This window comes from Hippocampus comes, unplaced genomic scaffold (assembly GCF_001891065.2).
Source record: "Hippocampus comes isolate QL1 unplaced genomic scaffold, H_comes_QL1_v1.1 scaffold104, whole genome shotgun sequence".
Taxonomy (NCBI): Eukaryota; Metazoa; Chordata; class Actinopteri; order Syngnathiformes; family Syngnathidae; genus Hippocampus; species Hippocampus comes.
In genome coordinates, this window is record NW_017806072.1 from 342350 (window position 1) to 361956 (window position 19607).

Consider the following 19607-nt stretch of genomic DNA (forward strand, 5'->3'; position numbering starts at 1 on the left):
ATTTCGACTACGATATTACATGAACGATCGATTCACAACAACAAAAGTTCCAGTACCCGGAACCTGGAAGCCATTCGGAAGCCCGCAGCGGCGCAAACACAAGTCCTGCTCGATACTACGGAATAACTCGCCGCTATTTACTCTCATTGGATCCAAAACGGCGACATGTAAGTGACTCTATTAGCATGAGTTTTACTGGAATAGTGAACGATTTTTTATTTTGTTCATCTATATTTACGTCCTTTTGACCGTGCCATCCAAACGAAGAGGAACAGTAATGACCGTTCTATTAGCATGAGTTTTACTGGAATAGTGAACGATTTTTTATTTTGTTCATCTATATTTACGTCCTTTTGATCGTGCCATCCAAACGAAGAGGAACAGTAGTGACCGTGGAAGAGAGAGTGGAATGCATCCGATTAGCTGCTCAGAGTAAATTTCTTGTGGCTCGACGGACAGTCGAGCCTGGAATGATTTACCTGTTATCTTGCTAAAAAGCTTCCGCTAACTGAACCGCTAGTGAGAGAGAAAGTGAGTTCCATTGCGCTAACTATGGGCATCGAGGACTTCGAAGCGTCCCGTGGCTGGCTTTAAAAGTTCGTTGCACGATCTCAGCTGAGCAACGTGGTCTTGGATGGCGATCAAGGGGAGGTAAAGTTAGAGACAGTGAGTGAGTGGAAAGAAAAGCCACCAGGTCTGCTACTAGTCTCATTTTGCAGCAAATAGTCCTAAGTTTGTTTGTTCTACTGTATGTTGTTCATATACCTGTACTATATACTGCAGTTTTTGTGTTATAAACAGTGTTTGTAGCATATACTTTTGCATTTCATTGCTTGTGTTGTTACACGTGTTTTTTGTTCACATACTTGCATGTTCATAAAGCATGTACCATAGTCGTATCCCAAATAAGTAAATTCTGTTATTAGGGAAGATTGGACAACGCAAATATGACTCCTTACTAGAGAATACTTACTGTAATATGAAATGTAATTCACATTATAGCATACGACACTTTCCTTTCAAGAACAGCATACATTTTACTTCACTGTGGTACCTGTTGCTGTTAGCTGAGCGTGGTGAAGTAAGCAAGTGAAGGGCAGAAGCAGCAGAGGCCATACTATCAGCTTGAAGAGCAGACAGAGGTAAAGAGTCCAAGGTGGACACAAGACCACGCTGAAGCTGCAGGGTCTGGGATGCAATCTCTGGAATGTCCTGGGACATGACTGTGGAGGCTGAGGAGATAACATCAGGGGAGCGGGCCCTAGTTGGGGAGGCAAGTGGTGGCATGAGTTGAGAATCAAGAACCTGAGGGCTGTCCAGCACAACTGGAGTGCTAGGGGATGCCACTGTCTGGAAAGAGAGAGAGACGGAGAGAGGAAGACTGCAAATATTGGTCATATTGGACCACGTTTTCAGATTGAAGAGTGGCTGGCAGTGTCCACTCATACCTGTATGGTCTCCAGTCCAGGCAGGACAGTGGAAGCAGGTCTTGGACTGCTACTGGAAACCGGAAGTGACAAACTGTTATCTGCCCGGCTAGGACTCTGACTAATGTCATCAGAAGTTCTGCCAAAAACAAAAACATACCAATGTTCCCTCGTATTTGTGAGTACATTTGAAGGATAGTTCTTTGTACACTATGAGAACTTGGTGAGAAAAGAACCTGCTGATTTTGTACGATAGGCCACCTTTGTCTTGTTACATTTACAATCCAAAAATACATCTACATTTCAAATGGTTAATCATTCTGCAACAACAAAATTGAATGCCTCTCAAACATGTTTTGATGTAATCGCATGCTTAAGAACAGAAGATGGTAAATGCCTTAAGCCCCTATCCCACTAAGGGGTGAATAATTGCAACTGTTTGGAAGGCAGAAAAACTCACGTCGGAGTTGATCAGGGTTCGTTCAAGGTCGCAGATGTTCTACAACATTTTTTTTTTTTTTAATTGCCGTAAGGAAAATTAGAAAATTTCCAAAGTTGTTCAAGTTTCCTTGCGACAAGAAAAGTACATGTGAACTTCTGGCAAACGTTTGGCAAGCGTTTGTGACCTTAATATAAAAAATAAATACAATTTAAAAAAGATAAACTCTGAGGTGAATGCAACATTTGCTGCCTTTGAAAACACTTGTAATTGTTCACCGCTCAGTGGGATAGGAGCTTTACAGAGTCGAAATAAATACCCATCAGTATCATAATCATTATGATCCCCACAAGAAAAACTCACCTATTGGCCGAGTCGCCGATTGCTGTCACAATTGTCAGACTACTGGCACTACTGCCAGGAGATGCAGGCACCTGAAGAGTATACCAAAAATAAAGCATGTTTGCATAGGTTGATGAAATGTCTCAACGTATGTGTGAATGGTACAATCAGGCCATTTTAAAGTCAGTAAACATCGACCATTATCAGAAAAATCTGGTTTTATGAATATTGCTGAAGAGATTGTACACCAATGTTTGAACTGTATATGTCATTCTCTAAATTTCATCATCTTTATGGAAAGGAATCTTTCCACAATGCTTCCTAACAATCACGGCTGTCACTACTAAATCTTTTTAAGTAGCTAATTATATAATTTGGTCAGTTATTTTGCATTAACACGTATTGCGAATTCCTTTTTTTCCCCGATCACTGTTTACTAACAGTTTATTGCCATTTATTTTGTAGTGTTTAATGATTACTGGTAAGCAAAATAAAATAAACAAAAATTGAAAATCTCACACTAGGTACAAATTACTCAGCAATGTTTTTGAAACCCTTTTTAGGAACTGATTAAAGCGAAGTGCAACACTTCTGGGATTAAAGTTCAACTCTAGATCAATTACAGGTTATTCATGCTATGGCTGCAAATGATTTTTGTAGCACAGTAGATTAAACTGACTTATTTTTTTCATAAAGTGATTATGATTGCATTACTGGTTTGGTCCATAACATGTCATAAAATAGGAAAAAATGTTGATCATGGTTTTCAAAAATAGAAGCAGTATTTGCAAATGTCTCAGTTTGATTACATACAGAGATAATCAAAATCAATCAATCAAAAATTTCATGAAGGACTACAGAAATCATCAAATTTTACATTTGAAAGGCTGAAATCAGAGGATTTGGGCAATTCTGATCAATTTCAGTCCTGATTGTCAATTATTTATTTGTTGTTTATAATTATTTAACAACTTTAATAAGTTGTAGGCATTTTGCCTATGAAAATGTTCAATATGTTCTCATTCAAAGCACATGCCCTTCAGTTTCATTTGGGCTGTTTTTCTATCCAAGGTCTGTTTGACCGTAATTATCTCATTTAAAAATAAAAATTTAATTTACATACTAAACTATAGATCAATTAAATAATTTCTTTGATAAATTATGAAAATTTGGAGGTTGCCCTTTTAGGACAATGCACAAGACAATAAGCCAAGTTGTCAAATATTTTCAATGTAGGAACTTATTGAATAGTTTATGTGCATGTAGCCCGCATTTGACCTGTATCTCTCTTATTTATTAACTTTACATGATGTGATCAGGCAACGTTTGTGGAATTTTATTTGACTTTTACACTATGAGTCTGTTGACAGTCTGATTATTTCAATCTGTTAAAGATTGTGTAAAAGCTAATAAACTTCAGTTTTTTCCTTTTGACTGAATAGTTATTGCATTGTGCCGGCAAGTTTTGTTTAAAATAAGTGATTTTGTTTTTGGTTCTTTTTTTTCCAGGTTACATAGTCAATAGCACTACCCATAAATAGACAACATTTACAGCTAATCCATATGATCGGTATCACAGGTCTCATAATCGAGAGTGATCGGAAGATCTTGCTCATGAATGATCAGTATTGAAATCGGCAGCATAAAACACTGATCAGAGCACCCGTATAATAAAGTGTAGCAGGGTTAAGATCGAAAGAGAAAACAAACATGATTTTAAAAGCTTTATACCGAAGTGCTTAGTGTCATGAAGGCATCAGGAGTCATCAATTTTGGCATTTGCCCATTGCCATTTGCAGTATTTGACAGGAAGTCAGTAGGTGCAGGAAGTGATGCTATGTTGCTCAGGTCGGTCTGGGAGCCACTCCCTGAGTCCTTGTCAGAACTCTGGTCTGTCAGATGGGCTGAGAACCCTGTTAGATACGTGACATAATCCGTAGAGTAAAAATTAAAAACTCAAATCAAATCAAATCTATCTCTATCTCTCTCTGTCTCTGTCTCTCTGTCTCTGTCTCTCTCTCTCTCTCGCGCACACGCACACACACACACACACACACACACACACACACACACACACACACACACACGTTTTGATAAATTATCTTGCTCTGATATTACAGGGTGAAAGTTAAAGGAGACAGTAACTAACTACTGGACCTGTTGTGCATACAATAAAACAATTCATTAATAATTGTGGAAAAACGTAAACCAACCAAAACCATCTGGAGGATCAGAATGGAGCATGCCTGGAGAGTTGGAGCCCGCATTAGGCTGGAACCAGATTTGAACATCCTGCAGACTCCTAAAATCAGAAATTATTAATTTCAATAAATATTGACTATAAATATACAGTATATAAGTTTATTTAAGAAACATTCATTTTGTAATATTTAGCTGTACAACATTTTTAAAATTATTTCAGTGAGGTTTTAATGGCCAAAGGCCTCAAGACCACCTTGTATAGAACAAGCCCCCACCCAAGAAACAGCCTGCCGCCGGAGAAAAATGAGATGAGAAGTATATTCCCTGTTCCTGCATGAGAACCCTTGAGGAGGGCACAGACTAACACTTTTTAAACATTATTGATTGAACTGGATCCAAACTTTTAACTTGAACTTAATTGAAAAGTTTATGTTAAGTGTTTTGTTAAGCGCTTTGTTACAGCTGCCACTGTTGTGAAAGCGCTATATAAATCAGCATGTATTGTATTGTATTGTATGTACAAAATACTAGAATGTGATCAGTGTACGGGAACTCACTTGGTGTGAACACAGTACAGTTTAATCTGGATGCCAGATTTGGACTCTGTGGGCCCTTGAGCGCCCTCTGAAAGAAATCCAATTCACAGGAAAAATATTAATCAATTATTATCACTGCGCTGTGTATGAATGACAGATTATAAAATTGCTCCAGATCATAAAGGGACAATAGTTTGCTTTCTTCCTCGCTCCAACAACAACATCAAAGACTTCATGAATTTACCTGTTGTTGTGCTCTCACTCTCCTCCTCTGCAGGAAGAACTTCAGTGTGTCGCAAACGGCTTTGGGCAACATCTTGAACTCCAAAGCTAAGCACAGGATGGGTGAGTAGAAACTCTGACACAGCAGTGAAAGATGCCTTGCCTTTTTCCAGATCTTGTCTCAGCTCCATCACATAAAGAACCTGGCAAGGAGCCATAGCAAATTAGTATTTAAAGAAGAACCAGCGTAGGCAGTAATATTAGTAGTCAGATAGAGTTCCTAAAATTTGACCCCGAATTCAAACCAGCACACTCAGTAAGATCAAGCTTTTTTTTTCTCTCCTCAATCTGGCATTTTACGTAGTCATTCACCAACCAGCAACTAGAGCAAAAACACTCACGTCGCAAAAGATCAATCGACAACTTACATGAGTTTTATAATAATGACTAGGTCCTTCAATTATCCATGCAGCATACAAGGTATGTGCGTGTCTCGATCTCTGAAGAGGTACTAAAGTGTAGACAAGCCACTTTGTTAAAACTTGATTGACAATTTTTAAAATAATGACATACATCACCAGAGATTTTCTTTCAAAAACATTGGCATGGTCGATTTCGCAAAGGGTCCACGCCACTAGTTAGATAACTATGTTGGCCAAAACACAGTCAAGAGTATTATGATCTTTGCTTGCACCTTATTATGCTAACAGTTTACATTTGGTGAATCACTTTACAATTAATTAGAAACACACCATATTTATATTGCACCTGGCCATTCACGTCAAGTACAGGACTTTTGTGTTTTCTCAGTGAATAAATGAATGAATAACACAGAATATGTGTTACATCTGAGTATTTATCAATGTCCTAACACCTGAGTCGGAACAATAACCTTTAGAAAGTTATGTAAATGGCAGGTGTTTTTTTTAACCCACACATTACATAAACATAAAAGCTGCCAATAATGCACTGACCTTCCTCTGTACGTCGGAAAGGATGAGATACCCAGCAGACAGGTCCAAACTTGCTTTAAGACTAGGCAGAACTGTCAGATTCACTGGATCTGGAGAGAATCTACAAAACAGCACTAAACATTAAAGGCTTAAGCAATTCGACAAAGTTGGGTGTTCATACAACGAAAGGGCAAACGTGTCATAAATGTTTTCATTTCATTGATGTTTTTTTTTTTGGGGGGGGGGTTCCCCCCAGATTGTATCAGAGTAGGGACAAGAGTGGGTGCAGTATCCTCTCACTATTCGCAAAAATAATAAATTCAAACAGGGATAAGACGCACGTTGGTTTTTTGCGCATTGTCACTAAATTTGCTTAAAATATTGGAAACATTTGGATGGAACCCCACTTCTTCTTCTTCTCCTTTCGGCACCTCCCTATTCAGGGGTCACCACAGTGAGTCAGTAATTTCCATCCGCCCCTGTAAACCGTCCTACCAATTCGCATGGTCGTCTTGGCAAAAGTTTTACGCCGGATGCCATTCCTGACGCAACCCTCCCCATTTCTCCGGGCTTGGGACCGGCACTGGGGAACAGTGCACCCCCAGGGGAGGGCACTGCCCCCCAGCGGCTGGGTTTTGGATGGAACCCCACTATGGTAACAATATCAAGCGTTGCTTTTGAAAAAACTGGCCCAATCCAGATGCTATCTATGAACAACTATAGAAATTTCAAACAAAGCCTGAGGGTGAATCCAGAGTGCAACTGAAAGACTGAAGAAATAACCTGATGGTCTGTAAACAAGTCCAGGAAACAGTACACCACATCTTTAATTCTTGGTTCTGATCGGCTCCAGTTATAAGAAACCTCCAGAATGGAACGCTATTGAAAGAAACAGAGTAACTCCGTAAATGAAACAGCAATAGATTCATTTGTGTTGATATGCAATTTGCTCACAGCAATCACGACTTGTGTCTACTCACTCAGGGTCCTGCCTTTTGTGGTTGTCACAGAAGAGAAGGCAGGAAAGGGGATGTCCACCATGTGGACGAAGTTCATGCAGACATCTAATTAAGAAAACAAACAAAAAAAAAGAGGACGTCCTGCTGCTCTAGTATGAAAGGACCAGACAGCACATCAATTTCAAAGTAAGGGATCCATTCTTCTTTCATACCTTGGCTTGTCCTGCCCCCCTTCTATATATATCTGCCAGAACTTGATGTATCCATCGTGGCTGGCTGTGGCTAACACTGTTCCATCTGGAGATAGGGCACCTTCACTGACACGCTGGTAGGACAGTAAAATATGTTTTATATTGTATGTTACCAAAACAAATTGAGAATCTGCTTTCATCTTAATAATAGTAGAGTAGTCAATGTTTCTGAAAACAAACGACTTGTAAAAAGCGTAAGTGTGTTTATACAGGTCCTAGGATCAGGATCGTCGCAGTCTCATTTTTACGCAAAGGGGGAAATTACAATATCATTCATTGTCTGAATCACTTATCCTCATTAGGGTCGCAAGGGCGCCGGACACAATCCCAGCCGTCCTTGGGTGAGCGGCAAAGTATTCCCTGAACTGGTCTGCAGCCAATTGCAGGGCACAAATCGAGAACCATTCACAGTCACATTCATGTCTACGAAGAATTTAGAGTGTTCAATCAATTTAACATATGTGTCTTTGGAAATGTAGATACCGGAGTATCGGGAGAAAACCCACAGAGGCACAGAGACAATAAGCAAACTCCATACAGAAAAGCCGGAGCCCAGATTCAAAACCCACCCGCTCATGTAACGACTAATCATGGATTCACGGCTCACTTGTTTTTCTGGTTTTGGTCATCAGACATTTGTAAGCTGAGCCCTTAAGGCGCAATCATGTCATTTTCAGTCAACAGGAAGTGGCACAATGGCAACCCACTGAGATGGGTAAAAAAACAGGTGTATTTTACTGCTTAATTCATATTACACAAATGCAATATTAAACACAATGGCATATTTAGACTAATAGGGGTGCATCAGACATATTATTCTCAAGACAATGTTTTATTTGACTACTTCCCTTTTAAACCAAGGTTTCGTCTCAGCTGCCAGAGGTGGGCATTCCATCAATACGAACGGACGCCCATTATGCTGACGGCCCCAAGATGGATTAAAAACAGTTTTATTTTGTGCTTAATCCGTATTCCACAAACACAATATTTGTCAGAATAGCGTGTGGAAGCGCGTACAACATATTGTAAAGAAAGTTTTGGGACTTCACTTCCCCTTTAAAACCGTTATTTTTGTACTTAGTATATCAAGTCTTACCTGGGTATATCCTTTCACTGTAATGAGGCCTTCTTTCAAATCTGTGGCATAAATAGGCCAAATAGCATTGTTGGCCCTCAAAATTTCAAGGTCCCACACTTCAGCCTAGAAAAGAAAAGAAAAATAAAAATGAGATTCATCTATGAAAAACAATACAAATATGTTTAAAGGCATATTCTGACACATGATCCTGAAATACAGTCGTGGAAGGGTATAATGTTGATGCTGATGATAGCAATGTGCCAGATCACGCCCCATTTTTTAATGATCATCACAGCCACCAAGTCACAAGTATTTGTTATTTAAGTGGCTTAACATAATCTGCCAGGCACAAACTCACTTGTGAACTGTATTTTGGTTTAATTATGGAGTCTTTGGATCAGGGTTCGCAAACTCAAGGCCCGGGGACCATTTGCAGCGGCCCCCAACTTGACAAAGTTTAATGTTAGGTTTTTTTTTTTTTTTTATGGTGTTGTCCTTTTTTAATCACATATGGGCTACCATAGCATAGGCTCATAACATATTTTGGCAAAACATAATTCTAAAGTGGCAAAAATGGGAAGGAAAGATATCCTGTCTCCCAGTCCGAGGCATGTCTTTTCAAAACCTGCCGCGAAGATAAAGGTTAGCAATGAGAGCAGCTAATTTCAAGAAAAACAGGAGACAGAATGCTTTCTTGGTTGAGCACGGGGGCACACAGACAAGTCTTGAATGCATAGAGAAAGCTGTGGTGCTCCTCAAGTAAGGTGCCAGTACTCAACTACACATTTTGAGGAGTACATTAAGTACCAGGTACAGTATATGTAGCTGACAGAAAGAATTGGGCCACAATCTCGTTCACATTCTGAAGTACCATTCATGTTCTGTACTATTATTGCTGAAGATTGGATTAGTTGTGCTTTTTCTTTTTGGAATACTTGATGCGACCCAGACTATCTCCAGTAACTCCCACATAAGTTAAGTTTGAACCCCTGCCTTGGACTGACTCCGATGTGCCTACGGGTAGTTTTAGTGGAAGATGTTATATTTAATAGAAGTCTTTGGTATTTGTTTCAGGCGAAGTTATATTTTTATATTAAACAGATACCCTATCTTCATGTAGAAGAGCCAAGGTCTGGCTATTGTCATCTTGGTTGTCTTCATTTTCATCTGGAATAAAAGGGCACCAGATGAGACGCCGATGTGAGTTCAGTGGCGAGTCCTGTGGCCTTCGGACATGAACAACTATCTGATCTCTTAGGGCTATGGATTAAGGAAAGCACGATGAAGTAAAAGTTATTGGGGGTTCGTGTGTGCATGTCTGCACGACATCACAGGTATGTGGGTAAAATTTAAGATCAAACGTATCACTAGCACTGAATTCTGTCGGTGTAAGACAATGGAGTGCTTCTAATACCATTAAGTAGTTATGGAAGAAGAATTTTTGAGAATACGTTTGTTGTAGAATGTGATGGCTACTTAATACGTTTCAAAAAGGCAAAACTGATGTAAAAGTCAACACCACATGTAATGAAAAGGGTAAAATTGTCTTAGCATTAATTTAGTAAGGATACAGTATTGTACTGCTGGTACATGTGAGCTCCCAAACCATTAGGTTGCCAGCTTCATCTACACAACCCAACAGAGGCGAGTCAAGGTGGGCGAAAGCCAGATCTGTGACGGCACCAGTGAAGCCTTTCAGTAAGCAACGCTCTGCAGTGCCGACACTCAAGACGCGTATCATAGCCTGGTTGTTGGCTCCTGAGGGAAGATGTCATAGAAAAGACGATATCATGGAAAACAATAACACACACAGAATGCAAGTCATTATACATTACATTTGTAGACATCTGCCGCAATAATACGCTTCGGCAACTTGCATTATACAAATCTAGAGCATCATGGATACATTCCCTGACAAAAAAATTTCAATCACCAGTCTCAGAGGATCGTCAGTCAGTTGTTTAAATTCTGTAGGAAAAAGTCAATTGCAGACATGAAACTAAACTAAAGTCATTTAAAACGGCAACTTTCTGGCTTTAGGAACCATTAAAAGAAATCAAGAAAAAAGACCTCTTAGTAACAGTTATTTGGACCAAGCAGGGTTTAAAAAATTATTCCAGAATCATATTGTTTAAATTCGGTTCCAAGTTTTATACACAGCTGACTGTGAACAACCAACTTTTCATCTTTTGCGACATTGTGTGATGATTTAGCTTCTTAAAGAAGTTTGATAATGCTCTCCTTTGTTTCACATGACATGTCTCAGTTTGGAGCTGTAATTCATGTCAGTTAACTGTGTGAAACAGCTCTCCAAGTTGTGATCACTTCTGTTTAACTGCAGGCTAACGAGCAGAAATTTACAGGTTGATTCCATAATTTTTTTCCTCAGAATTGAGTGATTCCATATTTTTTTCTTTGTGCTTGGTCGAAAAATGTAACTGTTACTGACATTCTTTAAAAATGTCACCTAAAGCCAGAACGCTGCCATTTGAAACTGAATGAACATCCTATGAGACTGGTGATTCCATAATTTTTGCCAGGGTTTATACTTCATAGTGCAAGTGCAAAAGGGCTGCTGCACACAATGCGACGCTTCTCTACTCGACTGGGACCCATCCACCGCAAAAAATAACAGTTGGTCGGGATCACATTCCGAGGCTCCCCTTACAATATGTTGTATTATATCACTTTAATCCATAAAAACAGTGTTAGTCAAGGATTAAGCATGCTCCTACAAAAAGAGGATGAGCACGATAAAGGGCCTCACTCGGTATATCTCGAAAGGCTGAGCTCGCTCACACTCACTTGAATGGACAGGATAAGGTGCATACCACTTGCATACATTTTTACCACAAGTAGGTGTAAATATGGTTAACTCATTCACTCCCAAAGACGTTTTTAAACATCTTTTCAGACTTGGCCCAGAATTGGCTAGTACTGAATGAGTGAAGTGGTGTTGTAAAACACAACATGAACTGTATATACTGTATTTTTATTACTTGCGAACGAGCAGCCCTGTCTCATGTGCTTAAAATTTCGCCTGTGTAAAAGCTTCGGTGCCTGTGTAAAAGCTTTTGTGCATTTTTATTGGGATAATTAGCAACATCGCCACATTCACCGCAAAACTAGTGGCTGAGACTCGGTCATAAATGAAATCTTGTGGTAGAAACCCGCGCAGTGTCTGACTATGCATCGCTCAGTGTGCAGCGGCTCTGAGACAGAACAAAAGAATTTTTATTATTTGTCCTTTTTAATGGTTATTTATATTTGGCATTTAAAAAAAAGTTGAATCTTGGACTCTCACCTCTAATTGCATATGCCATGAAGGAATTTGACACAGCAATAAGTCTGCCATAATGATACTTGTGCTCCCAGTCATATTTGGCAACAGGCTGAATCTTCACCTTGAAAAAAAATAAAAATAAAAAATAAAAAAATAAAAAAAGGTAATTCACCATTTGAAATAGCACCCAGAACTGACACTAAGCCTTTCAATATGGTGCGCCGTATGGTCGTGAAAATACGGGATAAACATGTTTTATATTTCAAATTCATTGTACATAAATATGAGTTCATATGTAAACATTTTTTCCATACTTTTGAAACTTAACTGCTAACAGGCCCAAAGGCTTAGCAATATGGCCTGAAATTCATATCATGGTATTCATTGAACCCCCCTTCACAGTGATGGTGAGTGTAAAATTCTAAAAATCATCATGCAAATAATTATTTTTCTTTTATGTAAAGAAATCAATTTAACAATAAAAACATAGTCCATTATGAAAGCTAAAGTGATTGCAAAAAGACATATGGCGTAGATCTCAAAACTCAGTATTTTGTGGTGAAAACTTTTGGGGATTTTCCCATTTCCCCATTATTATTATTATTTTCTGTTAATAATTTATTGCGGCGTAGATCTCAAAACTCAGTATTTCGTGGTGAAAACTTTTGGGGATTTTCCCATTTCCCCATTATTATTATTATTTTCTGTTAATAATTTATTGCTCTCTACCCTAATGCAGTTCGAGCCAGACTTGTGTGAAAAGACTACTGCACACAAATTTTTCCCGGCAGTGCGTCGCGGTGTGACGGCTGACGCTGTCTATTGACTCCTATACCCAGCCATCTCATTACCTCTGCGTCCTGCGTCCGAGATGCGGAATTTTCCCGCGGGACGCACAGTTCCAAATAATGTGCGTTTTTGGGACGCAAGGAAATTTCTCAGTCAAAACAAAAAAACTACGGTACATCTTTTTTTCCAGCAACGATCGCAGTTTGACAATCGCCGCCATTGTTGTTTTGATCTCGCGTGAAGTAATCTCGCGTGACGAGATTTCCGTTCTACGAGACAAGATTGCTGAGATCGGCAGACGATTGCCAAGTTGTGTAACGTTAAAACAAGTGTTGCGAACAAGTGTTGCGAAAGTTTATTGCGGAGATATCACAGAGGAAGCAGCTAAAGTTGGATAGTTTTTTCCGATAAGAAGTTGACTTTGAGAAAGCCTTGCATCATTGGAAGCAGAGTAAAGAGAGGAGAATTTATGAACTCAGAGACTGAACCATGGGATGAAATAAGAACCTATTTCTCAGCAAATCTTGTATGCCTGAATTATTTAAATTTTTGCAGCATTTGTTTATTTTAAGAAATAAACCTATTATCAATGTATATTGTTGTTGTTTGTGTTATTGTCATATGCAATTGAATAAGTAGACCATTTAAGAATTCAAATTTGGGACTCTCTAAATGCATAATGGGACTCATACTTTTCTGATCAGCGAGTCCCTGGGACTCGCAGGGCTCAAACTGTATAATTATCACTGTATACCCAGTGACTGTAGTTGGCACCACTTTATATTGCTGTCACAAAATGGTGCCACAGACATCAACAACACAAGTCTTCCTGAAATTAAGTTCAATCACTGCTTAAGGATGTTAAAAATAACTCTATAATTATGCCGATATTGTATTATACAGCATCTGTTGGCAGCATTTAACAGCGGCTCCAGTTTGTGGCTGACAGATAGCCGCTAAGCAAGTGCCCCATATAGGCCCGCGAGAGACGCTTTTCAAAGGCAGTATTATGAGGCAAAAATGACTCTGCACACTTTGATGCTGATAGCCTGCCCTTACTACTGATAATTTTTTAACAAACTAGGCTTATGCAAATGTGCTGTTTTAGAGGGTGAAATTGATACTGTGGTTTTGACATAATTGCGTCTCATAGACCAAAATATGGGAAGGGATTCATCTCAGACCTCACTCCTGTTTCTATAGGACAATAGTGTGCTCATATGCACAGTTTAAAGTCAAGTTTAAAAATTTTGATTATCCAAAAATGAAAACCAGTCGGCCATTCATTAAGTGGAAATCTGTTGTTTTGTCATCTGTATCGTTAACCAGGCAAAAAAATATATTGATTGTTTACTTTTACCTGAATAGACAAGTGCCAAAAGTCAAACATTGTAGTTATTCCATTACTGTTCCAAACATGCTGCCGTGAAGGCGCAATAATCAAGCACTGAAATTCTCCTCCAACACTAAATTCTCCTTATTATTTAAAAACTTCTTGCTCTTTGATATAGAGAATGTTTATATTCATCATCTCAGGATAGACATGCAAGAGTTGCGAGAAAGACCATTTTGAGGAGCTGTAGAGGTAAAATTGTGAACATGTTCTAAATACAACTGTGACCTATGAATGTGCACTCAATATAAAATCTCATTGACAGCATTATATGGAGGACTGTGAATCTATTCTTGTATCCTGCCACTCACTAAAATAACAACAGGCAGGGGGAGAAGGAGAAATATTTACAATCTTACCATGTTGCTGCCTCGAGCCTTGCTATTGATGCTTGATTCCTGACTCGCCACAATCTCCACATTGTCCGAGGTGATGGGGATACAGGTAGACTGATCATCACCAGAAAGGCGACTGAAATTGTAGTCATTGAAATAAAATTATTTCATCTAGAACTCAAGACAACAAAAATGACCTCACATTTTCAGTGATAAAGAAATGCAAAAATAGAAAGAAATGAAAATACTTGGATACAAATGTTTCAAGTGGCAAAAGTGAATAAGAAACAAACATTATCTGAATATCCTGAGCAATACTGTTCACTGCAGAGAGAGGTCTGGTCGTGTCTGATGTTAAATCGCCGCCTCCGAGAAGACCTGCTGCTCCCAATAGCCCGTTCAGTTCTCCATTAAAGGACAACCTTCTTTGCCCATCACCTGATTCTGCATCTAAGGAATGAAATGTATTTCTCTCAAATGGTTTTCTTATGACTTAAAAAATGGGTAACCATACACACAAAATACAAATTATTCCACCGAAATTAAAAATTCATGGTTGGAGATGACCGCATATCCTCGCATCAACATTGTGTACCAGAAATGTTTTTTTTCCAACAAAACTGGATAGTTTTACAACATCCTCTCCAATGCAAAGGTTTTGGAACACTGAGGCCAACTCCTTTGATTTCACTGTAGATTGAAAACTAGTCTATGAATGAGATGAACACTTTGTTTTTTTAAACTGTAATTTACATGTACAAAGTAACATTTTCAGATTTTAAAAATGAGCAGCATGCATCACAAGCGGCGGCACGTTAATAAAATGATGAGCAATACTCATTTCGTCTACCTTCATCGGACGGCGCAACATATGGCCACATACAAATGTAGTTATCTTCAAAATATAGGACAATTTAGCAAGGTGCTTCAATTTCCAAATCACTTGATGAGATTTGATGTGTTTTAAATGGTCACCGCTCACGTACTTTATTTTACATGTGCAGCACACGACAGGTCATCTGTTAGAATAGACACTCATATTTATCAGGCACACAATCAGACACACAGAGTTCCCCACTCAATCAAATTGCATTTTATCAAATCGCGATTATAGTGCAAATGCAATTAATAGTTCAGCCCTAGTTCAAAGTGTCTGAAAAATATACATTGTTAGGAAATTACAGCATTTAATTTTCATGGACCACAGATGAATTTGAAGATAGTACGAAAGACCTTTTTTTTTTATTGTGAGCAAGTGTATTGGAACAGCAAACAGCTTTTAAAATCTGAGGTGCAAAGTCATTTTGGATTTCCTGTAAATGTGCTTGCCAACTTCCACCAAGCTCTGGCCACAATCATACACAAGAGCCTTTTACAGTAAAGTGGCATGGAAAACCAAAAGCTTCTACAGACACTCAAACCGAGATGCGCAATACTAACATGAAAAAAGATGTCATAGGTTGCCATCCCGAAACTGCAAACCAATTAACGCCAACGGTTTTGGAGTGGTTGAAGTCAGCAGAGAGAGCGTCTCTGATGCTGTGGTCAGCCCGAATACAAACTTCGCGTTTCTGGCTGTTTGATTCCATGTATAGTAAATCAAGTTCGCACAAGTAGCCAGGAATGCGTGCCAGGCGGCACGGAAGAAGCATTTGACACAACAAACTTGCTGATTCTCCCATGTCTCTCAGGTATGCAAATGTCAACTTGTGATTGTCGAGAATTTACGGGGACTTACTGTAGCCGAGTTTACATGGAGACTTTTTTGTCATTGTAATTGCAATCATTCCGAATGATGATCCCGGTCACCTGTTTAAAAGTGATGTCGTCTTTCCCGATCTGCCGTTTACATGCTCTAATCCATTAATTGGATCAGCCACAGAGCTCGATGTAAACGTCACGTGATTCATCGAGATGGGAGTTAATTTGTGTATTTAGCACAGTGGTTGTGATCATTTTAACACCGTTATGACAGAAACATCTTGATAAAAAACAGGTTATAGATACTTTAAAACAAGTTGTCCCGTCACAAATGAGCTCAGGTAAGACGCTACCATTTCCTATCTGACGTCACTACGCATTTACGTCAAGATCGAGCATGCACAGACAGACACAGCTTGGTTATTGTGATGAAACTGTTTTCATGATGCTTGTTTGGATTGGCAAATGGAATACACCACCCCTGTGAACCCGAATGTAATTCCATTCGGATTAGGCCTTTTTATTCTGACTGAGGTGTTTACATGGAGCAATTTCAGTCCGTTTGTTCATTCGGATTAATTCTAATCAGAATACATGGCTCAATGTAAACCAGTTTTATGTCATGCAGCAGCACCAGCACAAAAAGCAGACAGACACAGCGCGGTGAAACAAAAACAATGTAGGACAGTATTATTGCGGTCTATGGGCACTAACATGTATCCAACACAGTCAGCTTCCAATAACGGCCCTGACGGCTTGGAGATTGGGGAGTTGCTGAATTAAGTTTGTACTTTATAGTGCGAGACACAACTTTCACGTTTTTTACTTTTTTACTTCATATGCACAAATAAGTTACAAGCAAATATGTATTATCAAATGTTTTATTGATAAAAAATTTAATAATATATCATTTATATTTACATGTCCGGGTCAAATATTTCAAATATGCCCAAATCTACTCCAACTTGGGCAGTTTTACTTCTGACTGAAACGATATCCAAGCAAAAAAAATTATATCTAATCAAATTGCAACCTAAAGAATCAGAATGAAATCAAATCGCAAGGTTATTCACAATGCCAAGCCCTACTCCGAAAATCTTTGAGGTGAAAATGTGTCAAATTTGAATCCAATTTGTGTATTCTTACTTGCTATTAAATCAACAGCGAATCGAGTTACAAACTGTATAGTCAAAATCAAATTAAATCACAACTGCCTTATTATATCATATTAAATGTTTTATTCAGGGCAGCATGGTGATTGACTAGTTAGCACGTCCGCCTCACAGTCCAGATGTGCAGGGTTCGATTCCATCTCCGACCTTCGTGAGTGGAGTTTGCATGTTCTCCCGTGCCTGCATGAGTTTTCTCCAGGTACTCAGGCTTCCTCCCACGTTCCAAAAACATGCATGGCAGGTTAATGGAACACTCTAAATTGTCTCTAGGTGTGATTATGAGCGTGAATGGTTGTCCTTCTATGTGTGCCCTGCGATTGGCTGCCGACTAGTTAAGGCTGACCCCCGCCTCCTGCCCGAAGACAGCAGGGTTAGGCTCCAGCACGCCTGCGACCATTGTGAGGATAAGCGGATTAGAAAATTGATGGATGTTTTACGACTGTTTTATTGACTCTCTTAAGTTTGCATTTATCTGTTGGTTTAGTTGATCACGCAAAAATAGCACTGTGAAGGGACATATAAATACCATTGACACTTCACCAGTGGACATCAACCTTTTATACAAGGTCACTCAAGAAAGCACGGCAGATTTCATCCTACTCATCACCTTGCATTTGAATTTTAATTGCTTCCTTCTAGTCATAGATTCTGCATGCCCAGGTGTAAAATAGGGAGGTTAAAAAAGTCCTGGATTCCCTGTGGCTATTGGCCTTTTAAACAACCCTAATTAATCTTGGGAGTGTTTAGCCAATTTTCAGTCTTTTTAACCTCCTTAAGTTACTTCCGAGTCCTTTTAACATTTTTCAAGCGACACTGGACTTACTGTAGTCATCTTTTCAGTCTGTCTTCTAATTAATTTTTATGAATTCCTTTGAGCTCCTTTTTCATATTTTTTAGCTTTTTTGTATTGCTATTGTTGATTGTGTTTGTGCATTGTTGTCTCTCTCCATCTTGCTTGCTGCGCCACAAATTGCTCCATGGGGAATTTAAATGTTCGATATACACCCCAACTTTTCCAACATGCCTTGCACTGATGCAAACAAATCCTACCTTTAGTTTTACAAAAGCGGGTCAACACTGAAATGAACATATTTCTATCTTGCAAATTGTTGATGATTTAATTTTCATCTAAAAAACAACCTTATAATACGCTCTAGTTTAGCGTTTAATACGATCGCAGCTGCCGACACAAAACATGTCATTCGCTCTATCGACGGGTATTTTATACATATATATAATTTCGACAAATATTACCTCGCGATGCGAATACCTTGGCAACAGAAACGCAGGATAGACGCTCACTTCCGATTTAGCTAAAAAGCTTACGCCACAAACAGACGATTCGGTTAGCGGGGCATAGTGAAGAAAATATAAAGATTTTCAGATGAAACTAACATCTCCAAACGTCAAAAACACAGTCACGAGCAGTTGTGTTATTCCGCAGTATTGTTAATTCAACAATCAAGTCCTTTTTGTTTGAAACTACGTGCCCATGCCATACTAAGATCGGCATCAATCTTTTTGGCTAGCGTTTCATTAGCTTCTGCGGCCTAGACTGGCGCCTCCACTTTGCATTCACGGTCAAACTCACCAGTACTGTTACCAGGACGGTCGAGCTTCAGGATATCCCGGAGATGCTGTGTTGCACCCTCAACATCAATACTAGCGCTAAACGCCATGGATGAGTAGAGGGGGGAACTAACAGGGTACAGTCAGGGGGTGAGGAATAATTTTGGCGTTAGGTGACGCTGTCAATCTTTACTTCGTTCACCCGGAGCAACCGTCTAAACTTCCGGTGTACACGATATAGGCTCCGACTAGTATCTGTGCATGGTCAGCGCTTTCCTACCTATTCTTACGACTCGCACCAATAATTAATTGATTTTACATTAAAAAAGAAATATTACAAGCGATAAAAATTGAAATAAAGAAATAGAAAGATCGTCAATGGTTGTCATGGTTTAACGCGGTTTACATGTTCAAATGGAGAAGGAAGAGGTACAAAAACGTATCTAGTTCTACCTCTTGTTCTCTGTGTATGACTTTGTTAATACAGTATTACACTAGAAGGCTTTTTATCTATATTGTAGATTCTATGTATAAAAACACGCTTCTCATAACACATGTGCAGGTAATGTATGTATATGGCTTACTTATAAACTCTAATGTATTCATGCACACACACACACACACACACACACTCAAATGGAGAAGGAAGAGGTACAGAAACGTATCTAGTTCTACCTCTTGTTCTCTGTGTATGACTTTGTTAATACAGTATTACACTAGAAGGCTTTTTATCTATATTGTAGATTCTATGTATAAAAACACGCTTCTCATAACACATGTGCAGGTAATGTATGTATATGGCTTACTTATAAACTCTAATGTATTCATGCACACACACACACACACACACACACACACACACACATTTATATATATATATATATATGTGTGTGTGTGTGTGTGTGTGTGTGTGTGTGTGTGTGTGTGTGTGTGTGTGTGTGTGTGAATCAGTGACT

General features: G+C 39.0%; 1 protein-coding gene across 5 annotated transcripts in view; it reads right to left on the minus strand.

Moving 5' to 3' along the window:
- The window catches only part of edc4 (enhancer of mRNA decapping 4), a 34881-nt gene extending 15997 nt beyond the window's left edge, over nucleotides 1–18884 (minus strand). For 4 of the 5 annotated variants that reach the window (XM_019894142.1, XM_019894140.1, XM_019894138.1 and 1 more), the window contains exons 1-18: nucleotides 18674–18884; nucleotides 14503–14659; nucleotides 14234–14345; nucleotides 11714–11813; nucleotides 9981–10167; nucleotides 9515–9662; nucleotides 8428–8532; nucleotides 7293–7405; nucleotides 7102–7185; nucleotides 6905–7000; nucleotides 6143–6242; nucleotides 5191–5371; nucleotides 4968–5034; nucleotides 4422–4510; nucleotides 3940–4121; nucleotides 2230–2300; nucleotides 1449–1566; nucleotides 1055–1350 (exon numbers count right to left, since the gene is read on the minus strand). In XM_019894142.1, coding sequence (XP_019749701.1) covers nucleotides 1055–1350; nucleotides 1449–1566; nucleotides 2230–2300; nucleotides 3940–4121; nucleotides 4422–4510; nucleotides 4968–5034; nucleotides 5191–5371; nucleotides 6143–6242; nucleotides 6905–7000; nucleotides 7102–7185; nucleotides 7293–7405; nucleotides 8428–8532; nucleotides 9515–9662; nucleotides 9981–10167; nucleotides 11714–11813; nucleotides 14234–14345; nucleotides 14503–14659; nucleotides 18674–18761 — 2294 coding nt within the window. In that variant the 5' untranslated portion in view covers nucleotides 18762–18884. The remainder of the gene's footprint in view (nucleotides 1–1054; nucleotides 1351–1448; nucleotides 1567–2229; nucleotides 2301–3939; nucleotides 4122–4421; nucleotides 4511–4967; nucleotides 5035–5190; nucleotides 5372–6142; nucleotides 6243–6904; nucleotides 7001–7101; nucleotides 7186–7292; nucleotides 7406–8427; nucleotides 8533–9514; nucleotides 9663–9980; nucleotides 10168–11713; nucleotides 11814–14233; nucleotides 14346–14502; nucleotides 14660–18673) is intronic. The other variant, XM_019894139.1, reaches the window with a different exon arrangement.
- Nucleotides 18885–19607: the final 723 nt, after the last annotated feature.